Source organism: Mesoplodon mirus, assembly GCF_964341445.2.
Source record: "Mesoplodon mirus genome assembly, chromosome: 8".
Lineage (NCBI taxonomy): Eukaryota > Metazoa > Chordata > Mammalia > Artiodactyla > Ziphiidae > Mesoplodon > Mesoplodon mirus.
Genome location: NC_138984.1, coordinates 112,318,029 through 112,332,634, shown reverse-complemented (window position 1 = coordinate 112,332,634; position 14,606 = coordinate 112,318,029). Strand labels below are relative to the sequence as shown.

Here is a 14,606-nt window from a genome sequence, read left to right as displayed (position 1 = left end):
GCTCTCCGCCCGGCCCCGCCCCGCCGCGGCGCGATTGCCCTCCGGCGGCTAAACCCTTGCGGGCCCGCCTCCTGCCGCGGCCTCCCAGCCCCTCCTGCGGCGAAGGGAGGGAGCCTGCCCTCGGCCTCCCAGGGTCCGGCGGGCGCGCGCGGCGCCGGGAGCTGACCGTGGTGCTGAGCGCTCAGCTCGGGATCGGGCGCGGCTCCCGGACCTGCCAAGGCCGCGTCCTGCGACGCTCCAGGCCCCAGCGGTAAGTCGCCAAAGCCCCGAGGATGTGGGCGTGGAGCGGAGGAGGGCAGCGATTTGGACATTTTTGTGCGTTTTTCGCGCAATGGGCGGGCTGAGAGGAGGAACCAGTGTCTGCGCTCGGTCCACTCCGCGATGCGGGGTCTGGGAGCGATGACACAGACCTGAAAAGGTCTGGGCTAGGGAAGCGGGGGGAACCTTGTCCCCTCGGATGCGGGTACTGGGAAGGGACGAGTAAGACTGGAGACCCATCTTTTCTCCACTGGGCAGGCCAGGAACGCCCAGAGACTCCCTTAGAAAAAGTAGACCAGGACCTTCGCTCCCCAAAGGTCCCTTTGTCTCCCCAACGTGGGGGCTGGGTGAACTGGTGATGTTCTAAACACTGCGGATTCTATTTCTGCTTCATTCCCCACCCCACAGCCATCCCAGAACACAGAGGCTGTCCCTCCCCGCAGTGGCCTCCACTCCATCACCATGAAGGTTTTGACTTAGACAAGGCAGCCTATTACAGAGATAAACTACTGCCTTACACATAGCCTCTCCACCCCAATGTCCAGGATGTCCCTGGGCGGGGCTCCCCTCATAGGCCCCTACTCTCTTATCACCATTCACCCCTTTGTGTTTCATGTTTGTGATTTTCCTGGATATTGGGGGTGGGGCAGGAGAAGGCAGGGTAAATACCAAAACTATTAGTCAAAATTTTTATATTTCCAAACTGTTTCTGTTGCACATGTGAAGCTCCAAGGTTTTTATTTTGCTCCATGAAATACCTGGTCATTTTAATGTTCAAAAAGGAAAGAAAAACATAGAATTACCTTACCAAAAGGAAAAGAAGATTCTAGGCAGTTGAGCTAGAGCTAAGTTAGTCATAATGTAGAAAAGCAGCAAATGGAATTACTTCATTTGCTCAATTTGCAGTAAGTTTGTATGCATGCGCATGCTCTGTGTAAGATGCTGAGATGTAAGCTTTCACACGTGGGAAGTCTCTGCCACCACTTTCTTTCCACTGGACCTTCCTCTGGCTCCTAACCTGCCCTCTTGTGTCCACTCTTGCTCCTGTCTCACATTCTCACCCACAACTGGAGTGACCTGTTAAAACTGAAAATTGGCCTTCCTGGCTGGCAAGTGATGGGGGAGTATCTCTCAGGCTCCACGAAGAGGGTGTCTAGCCACAGGGTTACAAGGCAGATTGTGCATTTTTGCAACTGAGAACCTGGACACATGGCCTTTGCCCTCAGGAAATGAGAATGCCAGCACCTGGCTGTCCAGATAAATCCCACTGTGCCCCGAGAATTATCATGAAAGATGACCTCTCAGCTTGACTCCAGTTGGGCAGTGGGTCTTCTGACCTCTCAGGGAGTTCCCACCCGTGTCACACATGGACACCACATTTCCAAAGAGTCAGGATCTGGTAAAATATTTTAACATGGAAACTGAATGGACTGAACACACACTGAACTTCACCTGATTGCTCCAGTATTTTGCAAGTCTCTGGTTCATTGTTCTGGGCCTTAGTGCTTATTGTCCTAACAACGTGCAAGGTGCTAAATGAACTCAGGAAATAGGGTTGGCAATATTAGTGACATTTGGTTCCAACAGCTATAGCAATGACAGCTATTTTGAAAGACCATTTTCCAACTTTAGAGTGTGGTGAAATTTCCAATTGCTCATGATTTTAAATCAGTAACTATTCCAAGAATTAGATTTTAAATCAGTAACTATTACAAGAATTAAGAAACTAGTAGTTTTATTTATAGAGATCAGTATCAAATAAACCATCTTATATTCTGTAGTTGCAAAATTCTGCACACAGTGAAATAATCTTTATCTTGCCTGGTTGAAGTTATTTCCCAAAGGACAGTAATAAGATTTTTCTAAAACATGGAAAAAAAATAAATGCAACAAAAATCTCCAAATTTTCTTGCTATAGAAATTATACTACCTTGAGTTACAATTTTTCTAAGTTTGTGAGCTATACTTTTGCTTTTAATCTTCATTTTCATTATGCTTTCCGAAATTTCTCACAAAACCACATTTATTATTCAAAGTTTAGATTTCCCACGAAGAGGAGATTGAGCTGTTAGTTCATAGAATGTCTATCAGTTAAGAGCACATGTTTCGTATCAGACAGGCTTGGGTTCAAATCCTAGGTCTGTTACTTACCACCTGTGTGACCTGGGCCAATCCATTGACTTTTCTGCGCCGTAATTTCTCCTTTATCAAATGGGGGTTACAGTAGTATGTCCCTTATAAGGTTATGGGCCAAGCACTCTGCCTGGTTAGGTAGAGGGAACAAAGACTCAGATACAGGTCTTCCCACTCCAGAGCCCAGAAAGTAACCGCTATGCTGTGTGTACCCAAACCCACCAGAGCTAGGCTACAAAAGATTGTGGGGAGTGGAAATGGGGTCTGCAGGTACAGGGTGGGGAAGACTTGGGCACATGCCACCTGGCAGGAGGCAGGAAGGCAGCTTGAGGGACTGACCCACTGTCCAGGATGCTGCCACGAAGAGCTGAACTGCAGCCAGATCCAAGCCTGGGCTCTGCAGCCTTCCCTGACACGGTGCCTGCTCCTTCTACTATCTTCTGGCCAAAGGCCCCAGGTGCTTCTCTGCAGGGGAGGAAGCACTGCCCACAGGTGGGAGTGGGGTGGAGGCCGGGACACTTGCCCTGGGAGCCTCTGCAGTGCCCACTTTGCCACCCCTTTTCATCCTCTTTGGCTTTAACATTGCCAGCTGGGCCTGGAGGCAGCCCCTCGGCCCGCCTCCAGGACCCCATGTTGAAGCATTTCCCAGACTCTCCGGAGGGGACCGGGACGCCTCTTTGGCAGTGGGCGTGAAAGGCATGCGGGCCAATAAAGCCACTTGCCTGCACACCTGCTCTGTTGTTCCTCCCTCACAGACTGTGGACTGAGGGAGAGTGAATCCAGATGCTCCCTATGGAGCACTCCTTATGGAGAGCCCAAGAAACCAGCCAGAGGACCAACTGGCAGGTGCCTCACTGCCAAGGAGAGGCGGAGACAGTGAGGCAGATGGAGCCTGGGAGCGGGGTGCCTGTGAGGAACAGCACTCCAGGGCGGGGGGGCCTCTCAGGGGGTGCTCTTCAGCACTGCCTTCTTCTTCTTTTTTTTTTTGAGTTATGTTTTATTTGGTGGAATTTTTAGGACTTCAAGCGCAGAAGGCAGCATCTCAAGTAACCCTGAGACAGCTGCTCCGAAGAGGCGAGGGGGGGAATCAGGTTATACAGAAGTTTTGCAACAAAGGGCAGGTCGTCTGAACGTCAAAAAATTATTGTTAATTAAAGAAAACCTGCTATAACAAATTAAGGAATTTAGCACTTTTCTGTGTATGGGAAGATGCAAGATTCTGGGCTCACTGAAATGATTCCTTTGATACGCGCCTCAGCTACCTGGGGCCAGCATCCTGTGCTTTCACATCCTGAGTTTCCTGAGGGCTGATCATGGGAGTGGCTGCACTCTGATGGCTGCTACATGGCAGGTGTTCTTTCCTTCCTGAGTTTCCTCAGGGCTCACCGGCTCACGTTGGAGGGCTGCAATCGCTGAGGACTCTGACATCGTTTGTTTACTGATATAGCATTGACTTCTTTTTTTTTTTTTTTTTGCGGTCCGCAGGCCTCTCACTGCTGTGGCCTCTCCCGTTGCGGAGCACAGGCTCCGGACGCACAGGCCCAGCGGCCATGGCTCACGGGCCCAGCCGCTCCACGGCATGTGGGATCTTCCCGGACCGGGGCACGAACCCGTGTCCCCTGCATTGGCAGGCGGACTCTCAACCACTGCGCCACCAGGGAAGCCCCTGCCTTCTTTTGATGTGGTCTTGCGGGTCTCCACACTCACCCCAAAGGCAACGTGTTTAAAACTAGACCCTTACTCCTCTCCCCCAAACCAGCTCTTAACACAGGTCCCTTCCTTGCCTTTGCTCACCTCTCATCCTTCTCCACTTTCTGGACTTTTCTCACTCCTATGGTCCCCCTCATGGCATGAATCCCGGCCTCAGTGTTTATGACTTCTGGCCTGCTTGTCTTTCATTATTTAGTTGCTAAATCCTGGTGTTCCTTCCTTTGAAAGACCCTATGACTTTACCCCTGTTTTTCATGCTTAGAACTGCAGTTTCCTTCTAGACCTTACCTCCATACACCCGGCCCATGTTAGCTTCCTCTTGTGAGTCCTCTCTGTTCAGAGCCTCTCTCCTGATTTAGTCCATCCTCCACTCAGACAGCAGATAAATGGTCTCAGACCATCAGCTTCATTATGCCACTGCTTTCACCCACTCCCTCAGAAGACTTCCATAGCTCTTCCCTGACTGGGGGTAAGGCCAGCCTCCCCAGCTGTGCAAGGATGATCAAGCTGTTAACACCCTTACCACCTTCCCACTCCCGAACCCAGGACAGACATCAATAAGCGATTCCATCACTCTTTCCCATTGAACTCGGACTGGGCATCAGAGCCTCTCCGTGGGTGGCACTCCAGGTAGCAATGTTTATCAGTTAGGACGTGCGCAAAAGACGACCCCCGCCTGCTCTTCCAGCTCATGGTGTGCTGTGTGTGGCCCGTCTGCCTGTTCCTGGTCTCCTGCTTGTCTCCTCCCTTTCGCCTTCTGCCACATTGCCCTCTCCTCCCTGCGCAAGCTCTCGTGCGCCATGAGATGCTTGGCTGTGCCTTGCCTGATGGCCTCTGTGTAGACTGAGTCTTCCCTCCTCAGACAGATGCAGCAGTCCTGGAGGGCATATGCACGTGTCTTCCCTCCCCCCACGCCCACATGGCCCACTGCGCCCAGCCCAGGAAGTAGGCTTGGGTTTCCTTGTCTCTTGCATGAAGGAAGCAACTTACTTATTGAGTCCTCGGCTTCCTCCACTCAGAAGGGCCATGATACTCCTCCTAAGGATATGGTGCTGTGGGTAGAGTGCCGGGCCAGGACATGGAAGTCTAACTTGCCCAGATAAGCTCTGAAAGGATGCTCGAGGGAGTCGCAAGATCACGACTACAGGAGTACCAGACCCCAGTACGCTCTCATTTTGTCTCCTGTTGTCTGCCTTTAAGCACATGACTTAACTTCTCTGGGTATCAGTTATCTACAAAGGCTGGAGCAGCAAGCCTGTGGGTGGGGCAGTTCCCATCTCACTCTCCTCTTGCCTGCATGGAGGATCCAAGCTCAGATGTCAGAGCTCAGCTCCCATGCCCATGTGGGCATTGGGGGTGGGGTGGGGGGGAGGCAAACACAGGTCTTCTAGAACCACAGGCCTCCATCTTGGATACCAAGCGCTTCCTTCTCTCCTCCACAGCAGCAGGGACACTGCAGCATGGAACTGAAGAGAGGAAAGACATTCATCAAATCTAGCCTGCAGATTGACCATGAGAAACCCCCAGATCCAGCAGCCACTGCCCCGGCCGCGGAGGATGCAGTCTCACCAGGAGGGCCGCAGCGACCCCACAGTGAGAGGGGACCCCAGGTCAGTCCCAGCACCCAGGGATATGACAGGGGCTCCGACAAGGGGGCCCAGCCAGACGCCAGTGGGGGGCCTGCAGCTCTCTGTGGGACCCCCTTCAAACTGGTGCAAAAGAGCAAGACTCACGACAGCGTGCCCAGGGCTGACAGGGCAGCCGCAGCTACAGGGCAGCTGGTGGGCAGCGCAAGCTTCCCAGGGCCCCCCAGGAGCCAGCGCATGATTGACTACCGCCACTTTGTGCCCCAGATGCCCTTTGTACCAGCTGTGGCCAAGAGCATCCCAAGGAAGAGAATTTCCCTGAAACGACCCAAGAAATGTTTTCGGAATCTATTCCACATCCGCAGAAACAAGACTGAGAATTTGGCCTCGCTGGCAACCGAGGGGAAGAGCTTGTCCTCCCCTGAGGGCCCATCAGAGGCTGGAGGGCAGCAAGGCACAGCTTGCTTCCCCTTGGGCGAGGGGCTGGGACTGGACAGCCTGTGCCAGGACCTGTCTGACAGTGAGTTCCTACCCGACTCCTCCTTTGGCCTCTGCAGGGCCCTGTGCGAGGACGTGGCCTCACTCAAGAGCTTTGACTCACTCACCGGCTGCGGGGAGATCTTTGCAGACGAGAGCTCAGTGCCATCCCTGGAGCTGCATGAGGGCCTGGAGAGCCCTGCCCGGGCATCCCAGTCCCCTGACTGCATGGCTTCCAGGGGCCCCTTCCAGGGCAGCGTAGAGCAGCTGGCATCGCCTGCCCAGAACGAGATGTCTGACTTTGACAAGTTCTGGGACCGTGTGAATCACTCGGTGAGGCAACAACAGCGAGCCCTGCTAGGTCCGTGGCTGGGGGGCCCCCAGGGCTCAGACACAGACAAGCCCAGGCCAGATGCAGCTGGGCTTGCTGAGCTCCCCCTGTGTCCAGGCAGGGACCCCCACAGCGGCTCCAAAGCCAGCTCCATAGACACAGGCACGCCCAAGAGCGAGCGGCCAGAATCTGTGTCCACGAGTGACGAGGGCTACTATGACTCCTTCTCGCCAGGCCTGGAGGAGGACAAGAAGGAGGCCCCGAGCCCCGGCACACCCGCAGCCGCCTTCCCCCGGGACAGCTACAGCGGAGACGCCCTCTACGAGCTCTTCTATGACCCCACGGAAGGCCCTGGGAGCCCGAGCCTGGATGACGACCTGTGCGTGTCTGAGAGTCTGTCGGGGCCGGCACTGGGAGCCCCGCTGTCCATGTGCAGCTTCCACGTGGGGGCAGAAGAGAACCTGGCCGCCGCTCCAGGCCCAGACCTCCTCAGCCAGAGCTTCTTGCAGAGCTCCTGGAGGGGCAAGGAGTGCCTGCTGAAGCTCTGCGACACCGAGCTCGCCATCACCATGGGCATTATCAACTGGCTCCGCCGGAGCCCAGAGCTCCGGGCCCCGCCTGCCTCGGCCCCCAGGGAGCCTGCGACGCCGCCGGGAGGACTGGTGGAGAAACCAGGAGCTGGCTCTGAGAAGGTGTGCCTGGGTCCAGTGAAGCTGGAGGGCGGGGGGACCCGGGCCTTAGATGCAGGTAGGACCTCCGTGAGCTCAGCATCCAGCAGGCGGGAACAGTGGGCATGTTCGGGCCCCAAGGGCCTCCTTGCTGGAGTGAGCGAGGTCCTAGTGGGGGCCAAGCAGGGGACCAGCTGTCCATCCAGGGACCCCTCTCTGGAGTGTGTGCAGGTCTCTGGGGAAAAAGGGACACAAGGCCACCCTGAAGGTTCGTTCTCCTCTGTGGGGTCTGCAGCCCCCATGACAACCAACACGTCCAGCAAAAACAAGGTCCCAAACCCCTCTGCCTGGCCTGGCTCCCAGGAGCCCAGGCTTCCTGGGAACCTGGGGTGTTTCCAAGGTCCCTGGAGGCCAGGTCTTGGGGGAAGCACCGTGGATTCAGAGCTCATTCTGACAGGCTGTGTGGCCCAGGTGGCAGCCCTACAGATCCACCAAGACTGTCAGCCCCCAAGGCAGAACACAGGTAGCGGGCTCTGCGGGCAGCCTCAGGCCAGGGGCCCTGACATTCTACAACAGAAACAGCCTAACAGCTTCCCTAACATGGCTGCCATATGTGGCCTGCCCTCCCTGGCCAGCCCACTCCACAGCCCACAGGACCAGAGGTGCCCAGGCCCCATTCTGGACCTGAGCCAGATCAGGGTGGAGCCTGCCAGGCTGGATGCCCAGGCCCATGCCTCTGTGGAGGACCAGCCTCTGCAGCTCAGCTCAAGGGCTATAGAGCAGGCTGCACACAGGAGCCAGCTGGACTCATAGCCCCCCTCAGTCCTGCTGCCTGGGATCACCTGCCAGGAATTCTGGCCCTCACTTCCAACAGCCAGTGGAAGGGGGCCCACTCTGCAAGTGCCCCAGAAAGCCGCTGCAGCTTCTTGGACCACGAGGGCATCCTCTGCAACCAGCAGGGAGTGGGAGCTCCCAGGCCAGCATGGCTGAGACCCACCTTTGGAACTGTCTTGTGTCTTTGTGGTCACATTCAGGAGAGCCTAAGACCCAAATCTCCACCCTTTGTCCCTGATGTGAGGACTGTATTGGGGTGGGGGCGGTGGCAGGACTCAGGCAAGTGGGGCGGGGCATTTTAACATGGAGGCATCCATAGCTGAACTCACCAGCTCAGCCAGAACAGGTCCCGGGCAGCCCAAGGCCAAGGACAATTGCAAAGCTGCTAGTGCTCTCAAAATGTGCCTCACCGATTTCCCCACCAAAAAATGAAGCGTCTAAACCCAGATGTGAAGTCGCCACATTTGGCCACTCCTCCTACAGCATGTCAGAGAGAGGAGCTCGGGTTTGAAACTGATGGGATGGAAATGGTACGTATTTTAAAGGGTAGATATTGTGCTGATAACTCTGCACAAGGGTTGAGAGTAATAAATGTGAGTGGGGGGTCTGAGGCTCAGGGGTAGGAGCTTGAGACAGGGGGTAGGGGGTTGCAGATGAGCTTGGGAGTGCCCACTCGCCCCACCCCAGCCTGCCCTCCACCCCAAGGATGAGCAGCCACAACCTTCGGGACCCTGAAGGGCTTCTCTGAGGGAATCAGAAGCAGAACCAGCCATCTCAGCAAGAGCCTTGAACCAGCAGATGCCATGCATTCCTGTGCAACCTTGCCAGGGCTGGCCAGACCCTGCAGACTCTGGCCTATGGGTGTTCTCTGTCACAAAGCATCCCATCCAAACAATGACTTCCCCCAGGTTGCACTCTCTAACTGAGCTACAGGTGGCAAGATGCTCTTGGGAAGAAGCTGACTGATTCTCCACACTGCCATTCCTGCCCTCCATGCTGCCAAGCATTCTAGCCTCCCGCTTCAGGAAGGCTCACCTTTGAATGACGCCGTATCCCCCAACCCCTCGAAAGCCACAACATGTGCACAGCACCAAACATTCAGAATCACAGAGGGAAAGGTGGCTCACACCTCAGGAAGAGCAGGTGTCTGTTTGGCCAGCCTCAGGGCAGCAGGCCAGCAGCCAGCCCCTTGCCAGGGTTCCCTACGGTTAGATCCTGCCTCAGCTGCCCTGTTGTGGTGAGGTGCCAGGTGGGGGTGGGGGGGTGCATGGGGGCGGGGAGAGTATGCCACAGGCAGCTCTGAAGCTGTTTCTAGAAGAGAGGCGAGCCTAGAAAGGGGGCGGGCCCAGTGATGAGGGAGGATTTCCAGATGGAGGGATGCAGTCTGGCAAGCTGACCACAGGCTGGGGCCTCTCCTGATTGTCTGAGGCTTTGTTTCAGGCTAGAACACGCTCCACGACCCTCATTAACAACTGCTTCCTGGGGCCCACCGTGTGGAGGATGCATGCAGCACATGGGAGGTTCAAAAGGGCACGACAGGGCTCCTGACCAGGCCCATCGAGACAGGACACAAGGAAGGTCAGGGCCAGCCTTCCTGGGAAGCCACACTTGACCCTTCCTCCCAGGACTGCCACAAGTGGTCACGACAGCATTATTGGGCCTAGATGTGAGCAGGTGACATGTGGAGTAGCTCGCTGCATCCCTGCAGCAACTGGAATGCAGCTGCTCTCCTGGTTTCTGACATGGAAGCCAAGGCCAGGGTACAGATATGGCTTGCCCATGACACACTCGGGCAGTGTGTGGGACTGATGGTGTTGGAGTTGAACCTCGACTCCTAGGGCCCAGCTCTCGGTAGGCTCCTGCCATGAACACCCCTCTCGAAGCCTCCCCTCCTCCCTTCTTTCAGGGCACAGGTGTCTGGGTTCCAGGAGTGCGTCTCTGTTACTTTGTACCGCACCTGAGCAGAGCAAGTGCTCAGTAAATACTGTTGCAAGAATGAAATATCAAAAGATTGTTCATGGTCTTCTGATTTCTTGTTGCCTGGGGGCCTTGTGTCTAGAGAGCAGCAGAGTTGGGTTTAACCTGGCAGAAGTTCTGATGGAGACTTCCTTGATGTGACACAGTGACTTGTGGAGATGTGGAAGAACCAGCCCAGTCCAAGAGCACTGGGGAGGGTAGGAACCAAAGTGGTCCAGGTCAGGAGGGGCCTGGGGTCAGGAGGGCAGTGCCAAAGGGGACCCAGGACTCAGGGTCCATGGCGAAGCAGGTGCACGGTGACCCAACAGCAGGGCAGCAGAAACAAGGACTTAGGACCATGCCTACTGGGAGGAAATATTGCCCAGTGGCTCTCAATCTGGGGAGCATCTTAGGCAATCCCGGCACTGCAGAGATTCTCACTCAGCAATCTGGGGAGCGGTCCCAGCAGTGGTCTGCTAGGCGCCCTGCTGGGAGAGTGAAAGAGGCTGTGTGATCTTCCTCTTGTGTGCACTGAGTCAAGGGTCCCTCAGCCCATCTCTCTTTCTGCACCCCACCCCTCAGGCTGCCCTCCCCAGCAAGATGGGTCCAGGCAATGCCATTCTGACTGGGCTCCACAGGCCTCAAGGATGTCCTCGAGGTGACCCACCGGGTGGAAGAGGGGAACTTCAGGGTCCAGCTCCTGGGACAGGTGCCTAACCCAGTGATGGGTATGGAAGAGACCTGCTTGGAGCATTTTCATAACTCTTGTCAGTTTCCAGCCCTCTCATTCACATGTGGCTGTAGAGGTTATAGGAGATTTTTCCCATGTAAAGTAAAATCCTGAGAAGTAGGTCCACTTGTCCCCAGCTCACAGATGTCCCAGGGTCACACAGTGCTGGGGGAGCTGGGGTTCACCCTGGAGCCTGTGCACTGTGCTTCGGCCCTTCCAACCTTCTGAGGTTGAGTTAGAAAATAGGAAGGTACCCAGGCAGCCTCCCAACTGGGGGAGGCCTGGGCCCTACAGCAGGGTGGCCAGGGTGGACCAGGAGGGCAGGGAAGAGAGCAAGAGAAGGTGCTGGAAAGAAGAAGGAGGTGAAGGCCAGCACAGGTTGGGGAAGTGCCTGCAAACTACATTGGGGGTGCTTGTTACCTTTCCTGACTCTTCAGTTTATTTATTTGTTTGTTTGCTTACTTATTTATTTATTTTTATGAAATGGGGACAAATATACAGAATACAAAGCTCAAATGACACAGAAGGGAGAACAATGAAAAGTGAGTCTCCTCCAGTTCCTCCCTTACCCCCTGTTGTTTTGAATCAAAATTAATACCCACTTACTACAACCAATTCAAACAATGCCAAGTGCAGAGCCTCCTCTTCCCTGTCCTTCTTGAGCCTTGGATGTGTCCTCAGACCCTTTCTCTGCCCGTGACATAAACACATGGACTTGAACCTTGTTTCTTACTGCACACCATATCACAGATGTCTTCCTTGAGCTTAACAGGCACCAGGAGCACGCAGGTTCTCCATCCTCTTGAACAGCTGCACAGCAGTCTCCTGTAGGTGGCAAGTAATTCAAACACTCTCCTGTTGATGGATAGTCAAGTTATTTCCCATTTGTGCTGTTACAAACAATGCTGCACTCACTCCTTTTCTCCTAAATGTTCTCTCTGAAAGTCCTCTTCAAAACTATAAAAGTGAAATTTAACAAGGAACAGATGTATTTTTTAAAATGAACAGTGCATCCTGCTTCTATGTCTCCACCCCAATGCCCACCTACCTTAAGGGCCTGATGTTAATGGCCTGGGCTCCATGCTCATACAAACATACTACACACCCCCATCTTTGGAAGGGGAAAGGTGGGTTCTTTTGTTATTATGTATAAGGCCTTAGAAGTTGTCATTCCCATCCTTACAACAAGAAAAATGTGGACAAACTGAAAATCCATGACTTTCCTTGACTCATCAGAGAACTGAGGTCACAGAGCAAATAACTCCTCTGAAGCCTGGAGGCAAAGGTGCATCCAGAGAAATGAGGCAACCAAGACCTGGTGCAAGATGCCAAAGAACTGGTAGGAACTGTTAAGGAGTAGTTTTGACAAGTGGCTGTAGGCTGGATAAGAAGCTCTAAGGGGCTGGGCAGTAAAGGGGTCCCACACTTTCATGGCTTTCCTCCAGGAACCACGCTGTGTTTTCAGGGTGAGGACAAAAGACCCCCTCATGGGCTTGGCAAAGGGAGAAGAGTAGCCATTGTGAAACCCTCCAGAACCTTCTCCCTAAGAGGCCTAGGTAAAGGGGAGGGGCTTCCCCAGGGGGCTATTCTGAAGCCTTTTCCAAGCCGAAGGAAGGCACTCCACCCGACCCCAGTCATCTCCAGCCTTCCTGTCTCACTTAAGAAAAAGAAAGATAGAAAGAAAGATAAAAAGAAAAGGACAGTTAACCAGAAGAGGACTCCAAATTACAAAACTGGAAATGGTGGGCCAGAAGGGACTAGGGTTTTGGAAGGCTTAACCCCACCCTGGGGGCACAGGCCCACAAAAGCCTGAGACTGATTAGAAGCTTAGAAGATAAGGACACATTCTCTCCCTCCCGACTAACTCCATCACCACACTAATAAGCCTCCAGTAATAAGAACTGTGGATTAAAACTAAAGAGCTACAAGACAAAGACTCTCTCTAAAGATCAGAACAAAAGGAAGCCACAAAGAACAGAAGGGAGGAAAAAGTAAGCCCACTGGAGTAATACGAAGCCTCTGTTGCCTATAGTTATAAGAAATATTAAAACAGCCCAACTCTTAGCCAGATTAACATAAATCCTCACACTAAAAGCCTATTTATCTCAGTACCTATTACCTTATACAATGTCTGGCTTTCAACAAAAAATTATAAAGCCTGTTAAAGGCAAGAGGAAACAATGTCTGAGGGACAAAGCTATTGCCAGAACCAGTCACAGATGTTGGAATTATCACATAAAGATTATAAAATAAGATTGATTAATATGTTAAGAGTTCTAGTGAAAAAAGTAGACAAAATGCAAGAACAAGTGGTAATAGAGCTGACAGGAAGAATTCCAAAGAATATGCTAGAAGTCAAAAACACTGCAAATTAAATGCAGAATTAAACATGGCTGAGTAAAGAATCTGCAAGCTTTATTAAAAAATACTTGAGACAAATAAAAAGAGACACAATATACCAAAAATTAAGGATGCAGAGAAAGCAGTGCTAAGTAGGAAATTTATTGCTACAATGCATACATTAAAAAAAGAAGAAAGATCTCAAATCGATAACCTAACTATATATTTTAAGGAACTAGAAAAAGAAGAATAAACTAACCCATAGCCAGTAGAAGGAAAGAAGCAATAAAGCTTAGTGGAGATAAATACAATAGAGAAGAGAAAAAAAAAAACAGGAAAAAGTCATCAAAACCAAAGTTGATTTTTTGAAAAGATCAATTAAATTGACACACTTTTAGCTTAAACTGAGTGCCAAAGAGAGAAGACTCAAAGTACTGAAATCAGAAATATAAGTGGGGATATCACTACCAATTTTATAAAAATAATAAGAGAATGCTATGAACATTTATATATCAACCAATTGCATAACTTAGATGACATGGACAAATTCCTAGAAATGTACATCTATCAAAATGAATCACAAAGAAAAAGAAAATCTGAATAGACCTATAACTAGTAAGGAGACTAAGTCAGTAATAAAAGAAATCTCTCAGTAATGAAAAGCCTAGGACAAGATGGCTTAACTGGTGAATTCCATCACACTTTCAAGGAGGATTTAAAACTAATCACGCTGAAACTCTTCCAAAATATTGAAGAGGTGGGAATAGTTCCTAACTGATTCCATGAGGCCAGCACTACCCTGATACCAAAGCCAGAAAAGAAACTACAAGAAAACTACATACCAATATTTCTTATGAATATATAGATACAAAAATTCTCAACAATATACTAGCAAACTGAATTCAGCAGCATAGTAAAAGGATTATACACCAACACCAAGTGAGTTTTATTCCTGAAGTGCAAGGATAGTTCAATATACAAAAAACAAATGATGTAATACATGCCATTAATAAGATGAAGGAAAAAAACACATGATCATCTCAGCTGATGCAGAAAAGGCGTTTTACAATATTCAACACGCTTTCATGATAAAAAATACTCAATAAACTAGGAATAGAAAGAAATATCCTCAACACGACAAAGGGAATTAAAAACTCACAGCTAACATTACCCTCAATGGTAAAAAGACTGAAACTTTCCCCTAAGATTAGACATAAGACAAGGATGTCCACTTTCAGACAACATGATTTTAAAAATATAAAATTCTAAAGATCCACAAGAAAACTGCTAGAGTTAATAAATTAATTCAGCCAAGTTGAAAGATACAAAATCAACAAATATAAGTTGAATTTCCATACACTAACAATGAACAATCCAAAAAGGAAATGAATAAAATAATTTCATAGCATAAAAAATAAAATACTTGGAAATGAATTTAACCAAGGGGGCAAAATAATCGTACATTGAAAACTAAAGTATTGCTGAAAAAAATTTAAGACATAAATACATAGAAAGATAACTTGTGTTCATGGATTGGAAGATTTAATATTGCTAAAATGACAATACTATCTAAAGCAATCTAA

The 14,606-nt window shown here is 51.1% G+C and overlaps 1 protein-coding gene across 1 annotated transcript; it reads left to right on the top strand.

The window, feature by feature from the left end:
- Positions 1 to 5,561: 5,561 nt before the first annotated feature.
- Positions 5,562 to 7,976, top strand: AMER3 (APC membrane recruitment protein 3; the record flags this gene model as incomplete). Its single annotated transcript, XM_082630629.1, has 1 exon — positions 5,562 to 7,976. One exon carries the CDS (start codon positions 5,562 to 5,564, stop codon positions 7,974 to 7,976), a length of 2,415 nt encoding a protein of 804 aa, XP_082486755.1.
- Positions 7,977 to 14,606: the final 6,630 nt, after the last annotated feature.